General features: G+C 44.8%; 1 protein-coding gene and 1 long non-coding RNA gene across 4 annotated transcripts; one reads left to right on the top strand and one right to left on the bottom strand.

The window, feature by feature from the left end:
- The first annotated feature begins 4,030 nt into the window (after positions 1–4,030).
- Positions 4,031–5,796, top strand: MRFAP1 (Morf4 family associated protein 1). 2 transcript variants are annotated; one of them, XM_020910688.2, is made up of 3 exons: positions 4,031–4,135; positions 4,255–4,688; positions 5,188–5,796. In XM_020910688.2, the coding sequence occupies exon 2, from the start codon at positions 4,292–4,294 to the stop codon at positions 4,673–4,675; it is 384 nt and encodes a 127-aa protein (XP_020766347.1). In that variant the 5' UTR covers positions 4,031–4,135; positions 4,255–4,291; the 3' UTR covers positions 4,676–4,688; positions 5,188–5,796. The 2 variants fall into 2 exon arrangements, with proteins under 2 accessions (XP_020766347.1, XP_020766346.1); XM_020910687.2 differs by lacking the exon at positions 4,031–4,135 and having other exon boundaries at positions 4,142–4,688.
- A 9,586-nt stretch (positions 5,797–15,382) lies between these two features.
- On the bottom strand, positions 15,383–18,590 carry LOC110148606 (uncharacterized). Of its 2 annotated transcripts, none has more exons than XR_002317209.2 (3): positions 18,419–18,590; positions 17,722–17,816; positions 15,383–15,698 (listed from the first exon to the last, which is right to left on the bottom strand). It is a non-coding gene; the product is annotated as an uncharacterized lncRNA (long non-coding RNA). The 2 variants fall into 2 exon arrangements; XR_002317210.2 differs by having other exon boundaries at positions 15,383–15,676; positions 18,419–18,587.
- Between the last annotated feature and the right edge of the window lie 683 nt (positions 18,591–19,273).

Here is a 19,273-nt window from a genome sequence, read left to right as displayed (position 1 = left end):
TTGCACAATCATGATCCTCTACATAGAAAACCCTAAAGATTCCACCAGAAAATTACTACAGCTAATCAATGAATATAATAAAGTTGCAGGATATAAAATTAACACACAGGAATTCCTTGCATTCCTATACACTAACAATGAGGAAACAGAAAGAGAAATTAAGGAAACAATTGCAATCACCATCTCAATGAAAAGAATAAAATACTTAGGAATATATCTACCTAAAGAAACAAAAGACCTATATATAGAAAACTATAAACACTGGTGAAAGAAATCAAAGAAGACACAAATAGATGGACAAATATACCGTGTTCATGGGTTGGAAGAATCAATATAGTGAAAATGAGTATACTACCCAAAGCAATCTATAGATTCAATGCAATCCCTATCAAGCTACCAATGGTATTTTTCAGAGAACTAGAACAAATAATTTCACAATTTGTATGGAAATACAAAAAACCTCGAATAGCCAAAGCAATCTTGAGAAAGAAGAATAGAACTGGAGGAATCAACCTACCTGACTTCAGTCTCTACTACAAAGCCAGAGTCATCAAGACAGTATGGTGCTGGCACAAAGACAGACATATATAGATCAATGGAACAAAATAGAAAGCCCAGAGATAAATCCACACACCTATGGACACCTTATCTTTGACAAAGGAGGCAAGAATATACAATGGAGAAAAGACAATCTCTTTAACAAGTGATGCTGGGAAAACTGGTCAACCACTTGTAAAAGAATGAAACTAGAATACTTTCTAACACCATACACAAAAATAAACTCTAAATGGATTAAAGATCTAAACATAAGATCAGAAACTATAAAACTCCTAGAGGTAAACATAGGCAAAACACTCTCCAACATAAATCACAGCAGGATCCTCTATGACCCACCTCCCAGAATATTGGAAATAAAAGCAAAAATAAACAAATGGGACCTAATTAAACTTAAAATCTTTTGCACAATGAAGGAAACTACAAGCAAAGTGAAAAGACAGCCTTCAGCATCGGAGAAAATAATAGCAAATGAAGCAATAGACAAAGAATTAATCTCAAAAATATATAAGAAGCTCCTGCAGCTCAATTCCAGTAAAATAAATGACCCAATCAAAAAATGGGCCAAAGGACTAAACAGACATTTCTCTAAAGAAGACACACAGATGGCTAACAAACACATGAAAAGTTGCTCAACATCACTCATTATCAGAGAAATGCAAATCAAAACCACAGTGAGGTACCATCTCATGCCAATCAGAATGGCTGCTATCCCAAAGTCTACAAACAATAAATGCTGGAGAGGGTGTGGAGAAAAGGGAACCCTCTTACACTGTTGGTGGGAATGCAAAGTAGTACAGCCACTATGGAGAACAGTGTGGAGATTCCTTAAAAAACTAGAAATAGAACTGCCATATGACCCAGCAATCCCACTGCTGGGCATACACACTGAGGAAACCAGAATTGAAAGAGACACGTGTACCCCAATGTTCATTGCAGCACTGTTTATAATAGCCAGGACATGGAAGCAACCTAGATGTCCATCAGCAGACAAATGGATAAGAAAGCTGTGGTACATATACACAATGGAATATTACTCAGCCATTAAAAAGAATACATTTGAATCAGTTCTAATGAGGTGGATGAAACTGGAGCCTATTATACAGAGCAAAGTAAGCCAGAAATAAAAACACCAATACAGTATACTAAAGCATATATATGGAATTTAGAAAGATGGTAACGATAACCCTGTATGTGAGACAGCAAGAGAGACATAGATGTAAGGAACATTTCTTTTGGACTCTGTGGGAGAGGGCAAGGGAGGGATGATATGGGAGAATGATATTGAAACATGTAAATTACCATATGTGAAACGAATCACCAGTCCAGGTTCAATGCATGATACAGGATGCTCGGGGCTGGTGCACTGGGATGACCCAGAAGGATGGGATGGGGAGGGAGTTGGGAGGGGGGTTCAAGATGGGGAACACATGTACACCCATGGCAGATTCAAGTCAATGTATGGCAAAACCAATACAATGTTGTAAAGTAAAATAAATAAATAATTTAAATTTTTTTTAAAAAATAAAGTAATGCTTAAAATTTTCCACGCCAGGCTTCAGCAATACATGAACCGTGGACTTCCAGATGTTCAAGCTGGTTTTAGAAAGGCAGAGGAATCAGAGATCAAATTGCCAACATCCACTGGATCATCGAAAAAGCAAGAGAGTCCAGAAAAACATCTATTTCTGCTTTATTGACTATACCAAAGCCTTTGACTCTGTGGATCACAATAAATTGTGGAAAATTCTGAAAGAGATGGAAATACCAGACCACCTGACCTGCCTTTTGAGAAACCTGTATGCAGGTCAGGAAGCAACAGTTAGAACTGGACATAGAACAACAGACTGGTTACAAATAGGAAAAGGAGTACATCAGGACTGTATATTGTCACCCCGCTTATTAACTTTTATGCAGAGTACATCATGAGAAACGCTGGGCTGGAGGAAGCACAGGCTGGAATCAAGATTTCGGGGAGAAATATCAATAACCTCATATATGCAGATGACACCACCCTTATGACAGAAAGTGAAGATGAACTACAGAGCCTCTTGATGGTGAAAAAGGAGAGTGAAAAAGGCTTAAAATTCAACATTCAGAAAACAAAGATCATGACATCTGGTCCCATCACTTCATGGCAAATAGATGGGGAAACAGTGGCTGACTTTATTTTTCTGGGCTCCAAAATCACTGCAGATGGTGATTGCAGCCATGAAATTAAAAGATGCTTACTCCTTGGAAGGAAAGTTATGACCAACCTAGACAGCATATTGAAAAGCAGAGACATTACTTTGCCAACAAAGGTCTGTCTAGATCAAGGCTATGGTTTTTCCAGTGGTCATGTATGGATGTGAGAGTTGGACTGTGAAGAAAGCTGAGCGCCAAAGAATTGATGCCTTTGAACTGTGGTGCTGGAGAAGATTTGAGTTCCTTGGATTACAAGGAGATCCAACCAGTCCATCCTAAAGGAAATCAGTCCTGAGTGTTCATTGGAAGGACTGATGCTGAAGCTGAAACTCCAATACTTTGGCCACCTGATGCGAAGAGCTGACTCATTTGAAAAGACCCTGATGCTGGGAAAGATTGAGGGCAGGAGGAGAAGGGGACGACAGAGGATAAGATGGTTGGATGGCATCACCAACTCGATGGACATGGGTTTGGGTGAACTCCGGGAGTTGGTGATGGACAGAGGGAGGTCTGGGGTGCTGCGGTTCATGGGGTCACAAAGAGTCTGACACAACTGAGAGACTGAACTGAACTTAAATGCCATCCTCTGGATGTACCGCACTTTTCCATCCACCTTTTGAAGGCTATCTTGGTCGCTTCCAAATTTTAGCAATTATGAATAAAAGGGGCTTCCTGGTGGCTCAGACAGTAAAGAATCAGCCTGCAATGCAGGAGACCCAGGTTTCAACCCTGGGTCAGGAAGATCCTCTGGAGAAGGGAATGGCAACCCACTCCAGTATTCTTGCTTGGAGAATCCCATGGACAGAGGAGCCTGGCGGGCTACAGTCCAATGTGGGGGGGTCACAAAAGAGTTGAATACAATTTATGGACTAAACAATAACAACCACACACACACACAAAGTCCGTCAGGAGACACACTTTGGACCCAGGCCCAAAGCCATCGCAGCAGCCGGATGGAGGTTTGGGGATGAAAACGGAGGGGGACAAGAGGGAGTGTTGCCTGCCCCTGCGTGGGTTGCGGAGGCGAGCGCAGCAGGAGGGTAATGGCGGGGAGAAGACGAGAGCGCACGTGCGCGCTGCGTGGGTTAGCAGCGGCGGGCGGCACGGGGGTGAAGGGGGAGGGAGAGAAGGGAGCTCGTGCATGCGCATCTGCGCGTGCGTGCGTGACAGAAGGACGCAGCCCGAAGGCGAAGCGGGAGAGAGAGCTTGGGCGTGCGCGCTTGCGGCCGCGCTAAAGCGGATTGCGTCGCCCTCTACTGACGTGCGCGAGCCCGCAGCTAGTTCCCCCAGCGGCACGACCGTAAAGAGGCACGGCGGTGTCGTGAAAGGGGCAGCAACACTCAGGGCGCTGGTTGACGGCTGAGCCTCCATTTTGTCCTCCGCTTCTCTGCTCGTAAGTCGCTCGTCTTCCGTGGCTTCTGTGAGGCGAAAAGTTTAAAAGGGGTGAAAGTTTTAGAGAATATTCTGGAAGTGTGTTGGTAAGCCCCGCGGGTCTCCATTTTCTCTCTGCAGCCGCCTCGCGTCCTGTGGTTCGGGAAGAGCGGGGAAGATGCGGCCCTTGGACATCGTGGAGCTGGCGGAGCCGGAGGAGGTGGAGGTGCTGGAGCCTGAGGAGGACTTCGAGCAGTTCCTGCTGCCGGTCATCAACGAGATGCGCGAGGACATCGCGGCGCTGTCCCGCGAGCACGGGCGGGCCTACTTGCGGAACCGGAGCAAGCTGTGGGAGATGGACAATATGCTCATCCAGATAAAGACGCAGGTGGAGGCCTCGGAGGAGAGCGCGCTCAACCATCTGCAGAATCCGGACGACGGAGTCGAGGGCCGGGGGACCAAAAGGTGCGAGAAGGCGGAGGAGAAGGCCAAGGAGATCGCGAAGATGGCAGAGATGCTGGTGGAGCTGGTGCGGCGGATAGAGAAGAGCGAGTCTTCCTGAAGGAGAGTCGGCGGTAAGGCCCGGGGTGGGGGACGGCACGGGGGTCCCAGCGGTTGCCCGACGGTTGGGTCGGCCTCGGGGACGTTTGTTTACAGGGGATGCCCGGCGGGTGGGAGTTGAGAGAGCAAAATAGAATCCCACTCAAGTTTTTACGTGAGGAGGTGTTAGGGCGTACCGTTTGTTTACTCTTAAACTGGCAATTAGGGGGAAAGCCGGTTCGTTGGTTTTGACTTAGTAAGTGATTGAAAGCTAAAAACACGGTCATTAGGATAACTATTAGGATAATAAACAACAAAAATCACAATATAGGCCATTAAACAGAGGGGGATAGAAATAACAGAATTGGCAGAGAGAAGGCCATTGTTGGACGGTCCCAGGTTTTGCTGGAAGGAGTCAAATGGCCTCCGGAAGAGATGGTTTCCTGCGAGGCTGAATTCATAATGTTACTGGGTTGTTTTTTTTCCACTCCAGATTGACCTGTTAATGATGAGCTTTTCCCACTTTCACTTTAGGTTTACAGCCAATGGATTCTGGTCAACTGATGGAGATTGGCTGACACCCTGGAGAAGCTGAAACCAGAGAGCCTTTTGTTTTCTCTTTCTTTCTCCCCCCTCCCGCCCCCCACCCCGCCTTCTATCTACACTCTGTTCTCACTTACACTACGTTTCTGCTATGGTCTGTGGTTAATGACCTCAATTTCAGTTTTGACTGTTAAATGTTTTTGTTTGGGGAGGTAACTTTTATTTGGAAAATGCACTCACAAGAGTTAGGGCCTAGACTGTAAGCTCTTGCAGCAGCCACATTTGTTCCTGGGCTTTCGTTGTTCCTAAGTTTTGAGGTGCTTTGATCTTTCTTGTGTGACCTGATAGCTCCCTGGAACTTTGGGTCTGTGTGTGACAAATGAGACTCAGAGTTGGGGTTCTCCGGCTCTGAAGGTCCTGAAGGAACTACATTATTTCTGGAAGATGACTCCATGCAGTGATCGCTAAAGAAGCTGAAGAAGGGACCAGACTTCAACTGGGACTATGACTGGAGCTGATCTGGCTGGGACTGATGAACCAGAAGAAGGGCTGGAGGATGATATTACTGTTTGGGGACTTTGATTTATGTGTGAGACCAAAGGAGGAGAAATGTATTTTGTTCAAAGTTTTAAGTTTTATGCGGCACACTGTCCAATGTAACCTGTCTGGTCAGCTCGCTTGGAAAAGGTAACTCAGCTTTATGTGACACGGAACACAGAATAGGACACAAGCTAGGTCTCCGTATTCTATGTAATGGTTGTGATACCCTGATACATTTCAGGGGGTTCTGGACATGAAATGAAAGCGATATTTGCAAAGGCTCTTAAAGGTCTGGAGAAGAAAAGCAAGGGCTGTTTTGGACCCTAAACTGGACAGGGACTAGGTATCTTCAAGACTCGTAAATTGTCTAGCTGTAAGTTCATTTCAGTAGCAGACCTGACAAGCATTTGAGGTCAAAAACCCTACCGTGTGTTTAAAAAAAAAATTTACCATGTTAATAAAAGTATTCATTTGCTTGGAAAGACAAAAGGCTTGAAAGATTTTATTGACTAATACGTTTTGTTTCTTTAAGGATGAAATTTAATGTTATCATTGCTTACGGTTTTTGAGGCTCTCAGTAAGCCTGGTTCGTAGGGAAGGTTCGTCGATGCATGTGACTGAGAAGAGTGCAGTTGTCACTCCAGGGGGTGGAGGGGGTGGTTCTAGGACCCCCACCTTCCCACAGGCCAAAATCCAGGGCTGCTCAAGGTCCTTGTTAGATGACAGCACTGTCGGCCCTCTAACCCTCAGCACCCACGATTCTGCATCCTACAGAACTTAACTGCACTCCAGTCTTCACCTTAAAGTCCAATTCCTGGGGAATCCAGTTGATGGCAAGTATGAAAAGATAGTAAACCTAGTGTCACAGCCAGATTCAGTGCCTTAGAGCACTGAGGGAAGGAAGGCGAGGAAAGCACTTCAGAACAAGTAACTAGTAAACTTGGCCTTGAAGGATCGGTGCAGCTTCTGAGCAGGAGAGAATGAGAACATCCCACACACAGGGAATAGCATGAGAAAAAGCCAGAGTTCTAGGAATGGGGAAGCGTGGTCATGATGAATAAAAGAACCAGGAAAAAGAGCCACCAAAAAAGCTGTATTTGGTACATTTGCCAAAAATAGGACATGAATGCTGTACACTTACTACTAACCAGACTACCCCTTATTCTAATTTGACTGGTTTCCCAGTGACACTTTTTTTCTGCCAGGACATCACATTGCATTTGGTGACTTATTTTTAAAGGAGGTGATATAAATGGAACAGAATTCAAAAGAAAAGTGACCCTCTCCTTAGCTTCCCAGTCCCCCTCGAAGATGACCATTCACCAGTGTCTTATCAGTCAGTTCAGTTCAGTCGCTCAGTCATGTCTGACTCTTTGCAACCCCATAGACTGCAGCACTCCAGGCTTCCCTGTCCATTACCAACTCCCAGAGCTTGCTCAAACTCATGTCCATTGAGTCAGTGATGCCATCCAACCATCTCATCCTCTGTCATCCCCTTCTGCCTTCAGTCTTTCTCAGCCTTGTATAGCTTTCCAAATGTGTGTGTCTGAACATACACATATATAGCTCTCTCCAACCTTTTTATTTTGCATAAATAGGAACACACTGATCTATGACTCCTTTGACTTTTTTTTTTTCCACCTAAAACTATAGTTTGGGAGTTAACCCTAGCCAAAGTCCAGGCCTGCATTCTTTTTTTTAAGACTGAATTTTGTTCACTGAACTATGAAGTCACAGGTGGTTTCTTACATACCCAGAAGTTTGAGAGTTGTCCTAGATTATTTTCACTCCTTAATTCATCTTGTGATTTCACTAACAGTTACAGTGCAGCCAATAATTCCCAATTTCTCTGTTTGCTGAAATCAGTCCTGGCTTGCTAGCAACTGGAGCAATTCAATCTTGCTTTTTCTAAGCAAAGAATGGTAAGAAGCCATCCTGAGAGGCAGTCTTGTTAGGGCTGTATATTACATTGAGTCTAACTAGGGTTGCCAGAATTTTTACCATGGATCCATATGTCTCTCCTGGGCCCCAGGCTGTTCAGAGGTAAATCATGGACAGCTGTGCAAAAAGGCTTGTTGGGGTCCTTGAACAGGTTCCTGCTAGCAGAAGACCCCTGAAGCTAGGACCTATCTTTGCTCAGATGTGACAAGAGATCTTTTTTATCAAAGCGCTATTACAGAAAGAAGCATGACAGCTGTGGGAACATGGAGGTCTGGAGAGGCATTCAGGAGGATATAAACATGGTATTTTGTAACAGAACATCTGATGAGAGGTGCAGAATGTTCAAAGTCTACTGGTCCTACTTGATCACAATCAGGCTGGGGAGATCAAAAAGTTATGCTACAGAGGCTTTCATCAGCTGGTTTCATCAGCTGAGATGGCCCCGGGGAAGAAAGAAAATTTAATTCTAGTGGACACTACAGAAGTACTGGCAATAGCCAAGGACACATTCAGCTCTGAGGCAGGGTGTGTGGGGAGCATGAGTGAAAGTCTGACTCCAGGTGAAGGGAAGTGAGTCAAGTGTTTCTAACCTTGCCAAAAATAAAAGCTCAGAATCCAGGGGCTGGAGGACAGAAGACCTGGCTCCCAGTGGCCCACTGCCGCTCTCTGTGATCTTGGGCAAGTATTGGCTTGTCTCTGAGGTTTCCAGCCCTGGATTTCTGTGTGACTTCGTTTTGTTGTTCAATTGCTCAGTCATGTCCAACTCAGCAACCCCATGGACAGCAGCACTCCAAGCTCCCCTGTCCTCCACTATCTCCCAGAGTTTGCTCAGATTCATGTTCATTGAGTCAGTGATGCTATCTAACATCCTCTGCTGCCCTCTTCTCCTTTTACCCTCACCCTTTCCCAACAGCAGGGTCTTTTCCAGTGAATCAGCTCTTTGCATCAGGTGGCCAAAGTATTGGAGTTTCAGCTTCAGCATCAGTCCTTCCAATAAATATTCAGGGTTGATTTCCTTTAGGATTGACTGTTTTGATCTCCTTGTTGTCCAAGGGACTCTCAAGAGTCTTCTCCAGCACCACAAATTGAAAGCATCAATTCTTTGGCATAAAGCTCATCTGAGATAAAAATGCCATAGAGGTCCTGAGTACTGTTCAAATAAATTCCAATTCTTCACCTTGCATGCATCTGGCCCCTGGTAGTTATGGTCGTGCTGTGTGTGTGAGAGAGAGAGAGTTATGAGGGAAACATCCAAGCCACATTCTCCAACATGAGACCCTCCAGAGCTCTTTCTTTTGGCTCAGGGACACAACTTTCCAGATGGTGGTTGACTGTCGGCCTGTGTTCCTTGCCGGCCAATGATGAATATGTCGCACAAACAAGGAAAAACTTTGCTTATTTTAAGCCACTGAGATTTGGAAATTGTTAGGATGGCACAGTCTAAACTGAGATGACTGATACTTTCATTCTTTTCCTTTCCTGTGTTTTGATGAAAGCCTTGTCCTTCTCTCTGAGGCCTGTATATTCACTTATCCTCACATCTCCCACTAGCTCGGGGCATTGTCCAAAAAAAAAAAAAATTATCTTTCTCTTTCTTTCCTTTGTAGCTGTTTTCTCTCCTCTGCTCTCTCCTCTCTTCTCTTAAGGATAATCCATCCTCCCCCTTCAAGGCAGCAGATAAACATGAGTTTATCCCCACTTCCAGAAACAAGTGGGGATTTGTTATCTGCTTAAAGCTGTGGCCAGAAAAACCTAAGTCCAGACAGGGCTTGCCTCTGCTGCTGCTGGAAGTAAGCCCCACCCATGATCCCTTCAATTTCCCTTTCTCTGTAGTTCTTTTCTCCTGATTTATATCCCCATTCCTTCTTCCTTCAAGCTCTCTGTGACTCATAAAATCCTCCATTCCGTTATTCCCAGACTCATCCATATTCCTTGACTCTTCAAAGAAAGTTTCTTTACCACGTGTAACAGCTGAGACTGGACTCCCCCGAAGCCTTGGGCTTTCCGGGAGCCCCACTGGTGATGGTTCCAACACCCAACCAATCAAGGGCTGCATTTTTTCAACAGAGAGGAGTGAAGGGCAAAAGAATAAAAGAGGAGTCAGAGGTTGGGGTTACGACGAGGGTGTTGTTTCCACCATGGCCATGCACACCAAGTGGATGAGCAGGGGAGAAAGCTGTTCAAGTCAGCTGAGGGCCTGTGAGGTCTAAAAAGGGTGCTAGTGGGGACTTCCCTGGTGGTCCAGTGATTAAGAATCTGCCTTGCAGTGCAGGGGACATGGGTTCGACCTCTGGTCAGGGAACTGAAATCCCAAGTGCCTGCTCACCGCAACCACTGAGTCCATGCACCACAATGAAATATCCTGCCTGAGGCAACCAAGATCCAAGGGTCCCAACTAAGACCCAATGCAGTCAAATAAATAAAGTAAAATGGTGCTAGAGACTATAGTGAAAACGGTGGAAAGGACGGGGTTGTGATCAGAAAAGACGACTGAACAGGTACTAAGCAGGTTTGGGGGCAGTAACAAGACTTAAGTCATGCTTAGGAGTGAGTGACAGAAACAAGCCCTGTCTGGACCTAGATTTTTCTGGCCACAGCGTTAAGCAGATAACAAATCCCTGCTTGGTTTTGGAAGATGGTGAAAATATGTTTATCTGCTGCCTGGAAGGGGGAGGATGGATTTGCCTTGGGGTCATTAGAGGGCAGAGGAGAGCAAACAGCTACAAAGGAAAGAAAGAGAAAGATAATTTTTTTTTTTTTTTTACAATGCCCTGAGCTAGTGGGAACTGCTTATTGGATACGAAGAGACTGAGGACCTGGGGCCCCACGTGTGGGATGGTGGCCGTGTGAGCATGGAACTCCACTAGGATGATGGTGGCAAGGTATGGGGTGGGGAAGAGGGCCAGGAGCAAGGTGGGAAACCTGCAGTGAGTGGGGGATCCAGTGCAGTGGGGGAGGGGGCTTGGAGGATGACAAAGGAAGAGGACTCTCAGATGAGCAGCAAGCCCTCCAAAGGCATGTCTGTCCCATTAGACAAGGGGGAAGATAGCAGCAGTGTCTTCCACTGCTGGGGAAGGAGGGGAGGAGCACGCACTAGGAACACAGGGAACTGAGCAGCTTTCCCTCCACAGGCCTGAGTACAGAGTTGGCACAATTCTCCATGGACAGTCCAGCCAGGGGCAAGATGGGGGTGCGTGAGCCAGGCACATGCGAACTATGGCTCACCAGCTCCGACAAGCCCAGGAGAGGGTTTGGAGGAGGAGAGCTTTATGGGAAACTTGTCAGAAGAATAGCACCCGAGGCTGACATCTACTTGCATCATCCACGGGAGCAACAGGGGTAACAGGCAGTCCTGAACTCCGTCTCCCTGAGGGAGAAGGGTATGCCCTTGGTGTGAACACTATTGTTGTTTAGTCACTAAGTCATGCCCAGCTCTTTGGGACCCCATGGACTGTAACCTACCAGTCTCCTCTGTCCGTGGGATTTCCCAGGCAAGAATACTGGCGTGGGTTGGGGTGGGAAGTAGGAGGGAGGTTCAACAGGGAGGGGACACATGTATACCTGTGGCTGATGCATGTTGATGTATGGCAGAAACCAACAGATTGTGGTAAAGCAGAAAGTAAAAGTGTTAGTTGCTCAGTCAGGTCCGACTCTTTGTGACCTCATGGACTGTAGCCAGGTTCCTCTCTCCGTGGGATTCTCCAGGCAGCAATATTGGAGTGGGTAGCCATTCCCTTCTCCAGGGGATCTTTCCAACCCGGGGATTGAACCCCAGTCTCCTGCACTACAGGCAGATTCCTTACCATCTGAGCCACCATGGAAGCCCCAGTTATCCTCCAATTAAAAATAAAGAAAATGTTTTAAAAGTTAAAGAAATAATAATAATGGAATGGGTTGCCATTTCCTCCTCCAGGAATCTTCCCAACCCAGGGATCGAACTTGAGTCTCCTGCTTGGCAGGTGGATTCTTTACCACTGAGCCACCGGGGAAGCCCCATGAACAGTATGGTGGAGCAAAAGGAACTGTGGCTGAAGGCTGACACCCAACTGTGCTTTCTGAGTAGCTGCCTTGAAGGAGGTCTAGGAGGCCACCACCACTGTCATTTGGGGTGGACAATGGCAAGGATTTCTGCACCCCAACCTGAAACAGCTATAAGAGATGGCTGCAGAAGAAGTTGTCTTCCCGATGAGATGAGACCGAGGCCCCAAGATTTTGTTTCAAGTGTCTCCTTTAAACGTGCTTCCCCAGATGGTGAACGCCAGCCAAGCAACAAAGACCAAAGGATAACTGTCACCTTCCTATCAAAGCCACTGCTTCACGCGGACATCACGGGGCTGAAAGAGTCGGGAGGGACAGGGCACAGAGACCACTGAACAAAACCCAGGAGTCTTCGTGAGATTTTTGTCTGTGATTACCTTCCCATTAGAACTGACCTGACCAGAAGTAAACAGGAAGTATCCTTGGGTACTGAAAAAATGACATCGCCAAAGAAATTCCAGACCAGGTGTGCTAAACCCTGGAGGAACTCCTGAGTCTGGCCCTTGCAGTGGCAAGTAGCAGGCTTCCAAAGCTACATTAGCGCCAAAAGGGTGCACTCCCCAGGGCATATTTCATCTGTGGCCTGAGAAGGCGAGAGACAAGGAAGAGCCTCCAGGCATAGGTCCTCTTACACAGAAAAGCAGGAGGCGCTCGATGGCCGAGCCGGGGCTTTGCCCTCCGCCTGTGGACTCTGGTGGCTGTGTGCTGACCGTTCTTCCCTTTTCTGAATGGAACTTGAATGGAACTTGTAATCAGTGGTCTTTTACCAACTCCGAGGCAGCAGGTTTCCCCCAAAGGGTGTGACCCGAGAGACGTGGAGAAAGCACAGGTGAAAGTTGCAGTCTTTTTTTTTTTTTTTTTTGTAACAGCACCTCAGGAACTCCTGGGATCTTAGTTCCCCAATCAGGGATGGAACTCAAGGAGACCAAACTAGTCCATCCTAAAGGAAATCAACCCTGAATATTCATTAGAAGGACTGATGCTGATGCTGAAGCTCCAATACTTTGGCCACCTGATGCAAAGAGCCAATTCACTGGAAAAGACCCTGATGCTGGGAAAGATTGAGGGCAGGAGGAGAAGGAGGATGGATGACATGGTTGGATGGCATCGTCAACTCAGTGGACTGAATATGAGTAAACTCCAGGAGATGCTGAAGGACAGGGGAGCCTGGCGTGCTGCAGTCCATGGGGTCTCAAAGAGTCAAACAGGTCTTAGTGACAGGACAACAACAACACCTGAGCAGTCAGAGCGCAGAGTCCCAACCCCTGGACTGCCAGGCAATTCCCCAAGAGCTGCAGTCTTTAGACAACTCAATATCACAAGTGAAATATACCATCGGTTCCGCTTGGCTCTGTCAGCAACAGGCCAGAACCACATTCCAAGGAAAGGGGAATCAAGTTTCACCTCCGGGGAATTCCCTTGTGGTCCAATGGTTAGGACTCAGTGCTTCCATTACTGTGGGCTGGGGTTCAACCCCTGGTCAGGTAACTAAGATCCCACAAGCTGCATGGCATGGCCAGAAAAAAAAGTTCCACCACTCAACAAGGGAAATAGCAAGGAATTTGTGGACACATTAAAACCACCACAGCTATTATCATTACAATCTGATGAAATGTTTTTAATACATCATAGATTTGAAAGAGTCTAAAGATAAATTATCAGCATTAGTAGTAGAGTTTAGTACTTAGCAAGAATTAAGTTTTCAAGTTTTCCAGAAACTAAATCAATACCTAAAAGTAAGTAGTGTTTCTATTCACCAGGAACAATGAGAAAATATTCTTTTCTTTTTGGCCACGCTGCATGGCTTGTGGGATCTTGAATGCAGGTCCTCAGCAGTGAAAACTGTGGAGTCATAACTACTGGACAGCCAGAGAATTCCCCAAAGAAATATATTTTCTGAAAGGAATTGTTTGTAAAAAGAACCCTAAAAACACTTTTTTAAAATTTTTACTCAAGTATAATTGATTCATAATACTGTGTCAGCTTCAGATGTACAGCAAAGTGATTCAGTTATATATAATTTTTTCAGATTCTTTTCCATCATGTTATTAAAAATAGTTCCTTGTACTATACAGTATATCCTTATTGTTTATATATTTTATAGGTAGTGGTCTGTATCTGTTAATCCCACACTCCTAATTTATCCCTCCCCTCTCCCCACATTTTCCCTTTGGTTTTCTACGTCTATGAGTCTATTTCTGTTTCATAAATAAATGCAGTTATATTATTTTTTAGATAAGTGATATCACTTGATATTTGTCTTTCTCTGTCTGATTTGCTTCACTCAGTATGATAATCTCTAGTTGCAAGCATGTTGCTGCAAATGGCATTATTCCTTTATTTTTTATAGCTGAGTCATCTTTCGTTGTATATATGTACCACATCTTTTGGGTTTTCTCTTTTCTTTCTTTTTTTTAATTGAAGGATAATTGCTTTATAGAATTTTGCTGTTTTCTGTCAAACCTCAACATGAATCAGCCATAGGTGTACATATGCCCCCTCCCTTTTGAACCTCCCTCCCATCTCCCTCCCCACCCCACCCCTCTAGGTTGATACAGAGCCCCTGTTTGAGTTTCCTGAGCAAATTCCCATTAGCTATTTTACATATTGCACCACACTTTTTTATCCCTCCATCTGTTGTTGGACATTTAGGTTGTGTCTATGTCCTGGCTGTTGTAAATAGTGCTTCCATGAGCACTGGGGTACATATATCTTTTTAAATTAGAGTTGTCTATTAATGTATGCCAGGAATGGGGTTGCTGGACCATATGTAACTCTATTTTTAGTTTTTAAGGAACCTCCATACTGTTTTCCATAGTGGCTGCACCAATTTACATTCCTGCTAACAATGTAGAAGTTTTCCTTTATCTCTAACCCCTCCCCAGCATTTATTGTTTACAGATCTTTAGATTATCACCATTCTGACTGACATAAAGTGATACCTCATTGTAGTTTTGATTTGCATTTCTCCAGCAATTAGGGATGTTGAGCATCTTTTCATGTACCTGTCGGCCACCTGTATGTCTCCTTTGCAGACATGTCTATGTCTTCTACCCATGTTTGATTGGTTTGTTTTTTGATATTGAGCTGCATGAGCTATTCGTATATTTTGGAAATCAATCCCTGACAGCCACTTCATTTGCAAATATTTTCTCCCAGTCTGTAAGTTGCCTTTTCATTTTGCTTATGGTTTCCTTTGCTGTGAAAAACCTTTTAAATTTGATAAGGTCCCATTTGCTTATTTAAAAAAAAAATTTAACAATGTATTATTTTCCTTTGGACACCATAATTGCCACAAACTGAGTGACTTAAAATAATAGAAATTGGGGCTTCCCTGGTGGCTCAGTGGCAAAGAATCTGCCTGCCAGTGCAGGAGACTCAGGCTCTGTCTGTGATCCGGGAAGATCCCACATGCCTTGAAGCAACGCAGCCGGTGCACCGCGGGTTTGAGCCTGTGCTCTAGAGCCCGGAAGGCGTAGCTGCTGAGCCCACGCGACCCAGCTACTGAAGCCCGGGCACCCTGGAGCCCGCGCCCTGCCCCGAGAGCAGCCGCCGCAGTGGGGAGCCGTGCACCCAGCTAGAGAAAAAGCTCACGTGCGGCGGTGAAGACGGCCCAGCCAAACGTTACTTAATTTTTTAAAGTTATAATAACAGACATTGGTTCTCTCACAGTTCTGCAAGGCAGAAATCAGAAGTAAAGGTGCTGTCGGGACCATGCTTCCTCCGAAGGATCTAGCAGAGAATCTCTCCGCACCCCCCTCAGCTTCTGCTGACGGCTGGCAATCCGTGGCCTTCCTTGACTGGTGGCTGCCTCAGCCCCGTCTCTGCCTCTCTTGCCACGTGGCCACCTTCCCAGTGTTTCCGTGTCTTTGCTTGGCCTTCACAGTGGACACATATAGTGGACTGATGGCCCACCCCAGGCCGGTAAGATCTCATCTCACCTCGTGACATCTGCAAAGACCTGTTTTCAATACGGTCACATTCTAAGGGTCAGAGAGGATATGAATTTGGGGAAAGGTCACTATTCAATCCAGCACAAATAGTAACTAGGAAATTTTAACCAAACCGATGTAAAATCTTCATCATAAAATTATAAAATTCTATTAAAATACAGTGTTGTTGTTGTGGCAAGTAGAGAGTAGCCCCCACTCACCGCAACTAGAGAAAAGCCCATGCAGCAATGAAGACCACTGCAGCCGGAAAATAATTCATTAACTTTTTAAAAGTCAGGATATTTCTAAGGAAGAATCAGGAAGGGAACATGCCGTACTTAAGCAGATATCAATACTTACCATAAAGCTAATTTAGTTGTCATCATTAAAAATGTCTACAAATAATAAAATCTGGACAGGGTGTGGAGAAAAGGGAACCCTCCTACACTGTTAGTGGGAATGTAAATTGGTGCAGCCACTATGGAAAACAGTATGGAGGTTCCTTAAAAAACTAAAAATAGAGTTGCCATATGACCCAGCAATCCCATTCCTGGGCATATATAAGGAGAAAACTCTAATTTGAAAAAACACATACACCCCAATGTTCTCAGGAGCACTATTTATGATAGCCAAGACCTGGGAACAACCTAAGTGTCCATCGACAGATGACTGGATAAAGATGATATGATATATATATTGTTGTTCATTATTCAGTCACTAAATTGTGTCCATTCTTTGCAACCCCATGGACTGCAGCACACCAGGCTCCTCTGTCCTCCACTATCTCCCAGAGTTTGCTCAAATTCATGTCCATTGAGTTGGTGATGCCATCCAACCATCTCATCCTCTGCCACCCACTTCTCCTTATATAAATACACACATACAATGAAATACTCAGCCATAAAAAGAATGAAATAATGCCATTTGCAGCAATATGGATGGACCTAGAGATTATCATACTAAGTGAAGTAAGTCAGACAAAGACAAATATCATATGATATCACTTATATGTGGAATCTAAAAAAAAAATGATACAAATGAACTTATTGACAAAACAGAAACAGACTCACATAGGAAACCAATTTATGGTTCCCAAAGGCAAAAGGGAGGGAGGGCTAAATTAGGAGTTTGGGATTAGCAAATACAAACTCCTATATATGAAACAGATAAACATATAGCACAGGGAATGGTATTCATTATCTTGTAATAAACTATAATGGAAAAGAATCTGAAAAAGAATATAATAAATAAATTCATATGTTGAAGCTCTGACCCCAAATGTGACTAAGACTTTGTCTAACTTTTGGGCTGTTATAACAAAATATCACAGACTAGGTAGTTTATAAGCCACGGAAATTCAGTTCTCACAGTTCAAATGTCACAAAGGGTCGGACACGACTTAGCGACTGAACAACAACAGCGAAAGCTAAATCCTCAGCATTAGTTAAATCCTCCACTGGACACCGGTTATTACAGCCATTTGGTTATTACAGTCCAGTCCAGACAAGAGTAATGGAGTGGGTTGCCATTTCCTTCTCCAAGGGATCTTCCCTGCCCAGAGATCGAACTCGGGTCTCCCACATTGCAGGCAGACCCTTTCCTGTCTGAGCCACCAGGAAGCTTCAGCATTAGTGGCAGAGTTTATCTAGGTTTCTAGAAACAAAAGTATCTGGAAGTCTAAGATCAAGGCACCAGCATGGTTGAGTTTTGCTGAGTCTCTTTTCCTAGTTTATAGCTAGGGCCTTCTCACTGAATCCTCCCATGGTGGGAAAGGTTAGAATGTACTGGGTGGTCTCACAGATAACAGCATTAATCCCATTTATGGTGACTCTACCCTGCCAACTTTAATAATATAATAGTCAGTTATTTTATCAGCATAACTGAGCTGATTTAAGAAAAGCCAGGGGAATTGAATTCGGAATATAGAAACTATGGTGTGCCACATGCAAATCCAGAGAACAAGGAAGAGGAACTTGCTTTTATAGGGGAAAAGGGATCTTTGGGAAAGGCTATTATAACCAAAGAGTCCACTGGAGGAACAAGGGGTCCAGTCCAAAGTGTGGAGGTTTCTTACCGGTTGGGGCACTACAGTCTCTGGTTGGCTGGAATGTCATCTGGTGGAGAGAAGTTTTCTTCTTACTGCTGGATAGTAAAGTAGGTGATACCTTCCTGCTGAGAGATAGGCATGAGTCTCTTCCTGTTTGGAGTTGTTGACAATGTATGGTCTGTCCTGACTCCAGTTTCAGCTCGGGATTCTTTCTTTAATTAATTCCACAACCCTCATTAGCTCCCTCCCTCCCAATTCTTTCACATTGGGAGTCAAGATTTCTTTTTTAATACTTATTTATTTGGCTACATCGGGTCTTTGTTGCAGCACATGGGATCCTGATCTTCACTGTGGCATGTGAATTCTTAGTTGCAGCATGTGGGATCTAGTTCCCTGACCAGAGACTGAACCCGGACCCCTGCATTGGGAGCGTGGAGTGTCAGCCACTGAACCACCAGGGAGGTCCCAGGAGTTAACATTTCAACACATGAATTTTGGGAGAGACACAAACAGCCAGACCATGGTAACCAGGTAGCCTTTAAAGAGGTAATTGAAGTTAAGTGAGGTCATAAGGGTGGAATCCTACTCTGATATGACTGGCGTTCTTAGAAGAAGAGATCCCAAGGATGCTCATTCACAGAGGAAAGCCATGTGAGGAAACAGGGAGAAGATGGCCCTCTACACGCCAAGGAGAGAGAATCCAGAGAAATCAACCTGCCCTCACCTTGATCCTGGACTTCCATCCGCCAGAACTGTAAGGATATAGATTTCTGTTGTTTAAACCACCCATTCTGTGCTATTCTACTGTGGCAGCCCTAGCTGACTATTACACACAACATATCCAGAAAGTGTGCGTGCTAAGTCACTTCAGTCACGTCCAACTCTTTGTGACCTCATGGACTATAGCCCACCAGGATCCTCTGTCCATGGGATTCTCCAGGCAAGAATACTGGAGTGGGTTGTCATGCCCTCCTCCAGGAGATCTTCCCAACCCAGGGATCAAACCCCCATCTCTTATGTCTCCTGCATTGGCAGGTGGGTTCTTGACCACTAGCACCACCTGGGAAGCCCATATCCAGAATAGGTAAATGCGTGGAAACAGAAAATAAACTAGTGGCTGCCATGGGATGAGGCAAAGGGGAACATGGGGTTATTACTTAATGGGTAATTACTTCTTGGGTGATGAAAAGTAGAGAACTAAAAAAATTTTAAAAAACAAAAACAAAAAACTAGAGACCTGGCAGTCACATAACATTGTGCATACACAAAACGTCACTGAATTCTACACTTTAAACTGATTAATTGCATGTGACATGCATTTCACCTCAATTTTTTTTTAAGCTAGAGCATACAAATTCACAGACACAAAGTAGAATGGTGGCTACCAGTGACTGCGGGAAAGAAATGAGGAATTATTGGTTGATAAGTCCAATTTGGTTTTAATTAGGAAAGATGAAAAAGTTCTGGACATGGATGGTAGTAATACTTTGGCCACCTGATGGGAAGAACTGATTCATTGGAAAAGATCCTCATGCTGGGAAAAATTGCGAGCAAGAGGAGAAGAGGGCAGCAGAGGATG

The sequence above is a fragment of the Odocoileus virginianus genome, unplaced genomic scaffold, assembly GCF_023699985.2.
Source record: "Odocoileus virginianus isolate 20LAN1187 ecotype Illinois unplaced genomic scaffold, Ovbor_1.2 Unplaced_Scaffold_5, whole genome shotgun sequence".
NCBI lineage: Eukaryota > Metazoa > Chordata > Mammalia > Artiodactyla > Cervidae > Odocoileus > Odocoileus virginianus.
This window is presented reverse-complemented; position numbering and strand designations above follow the sequence as displayed.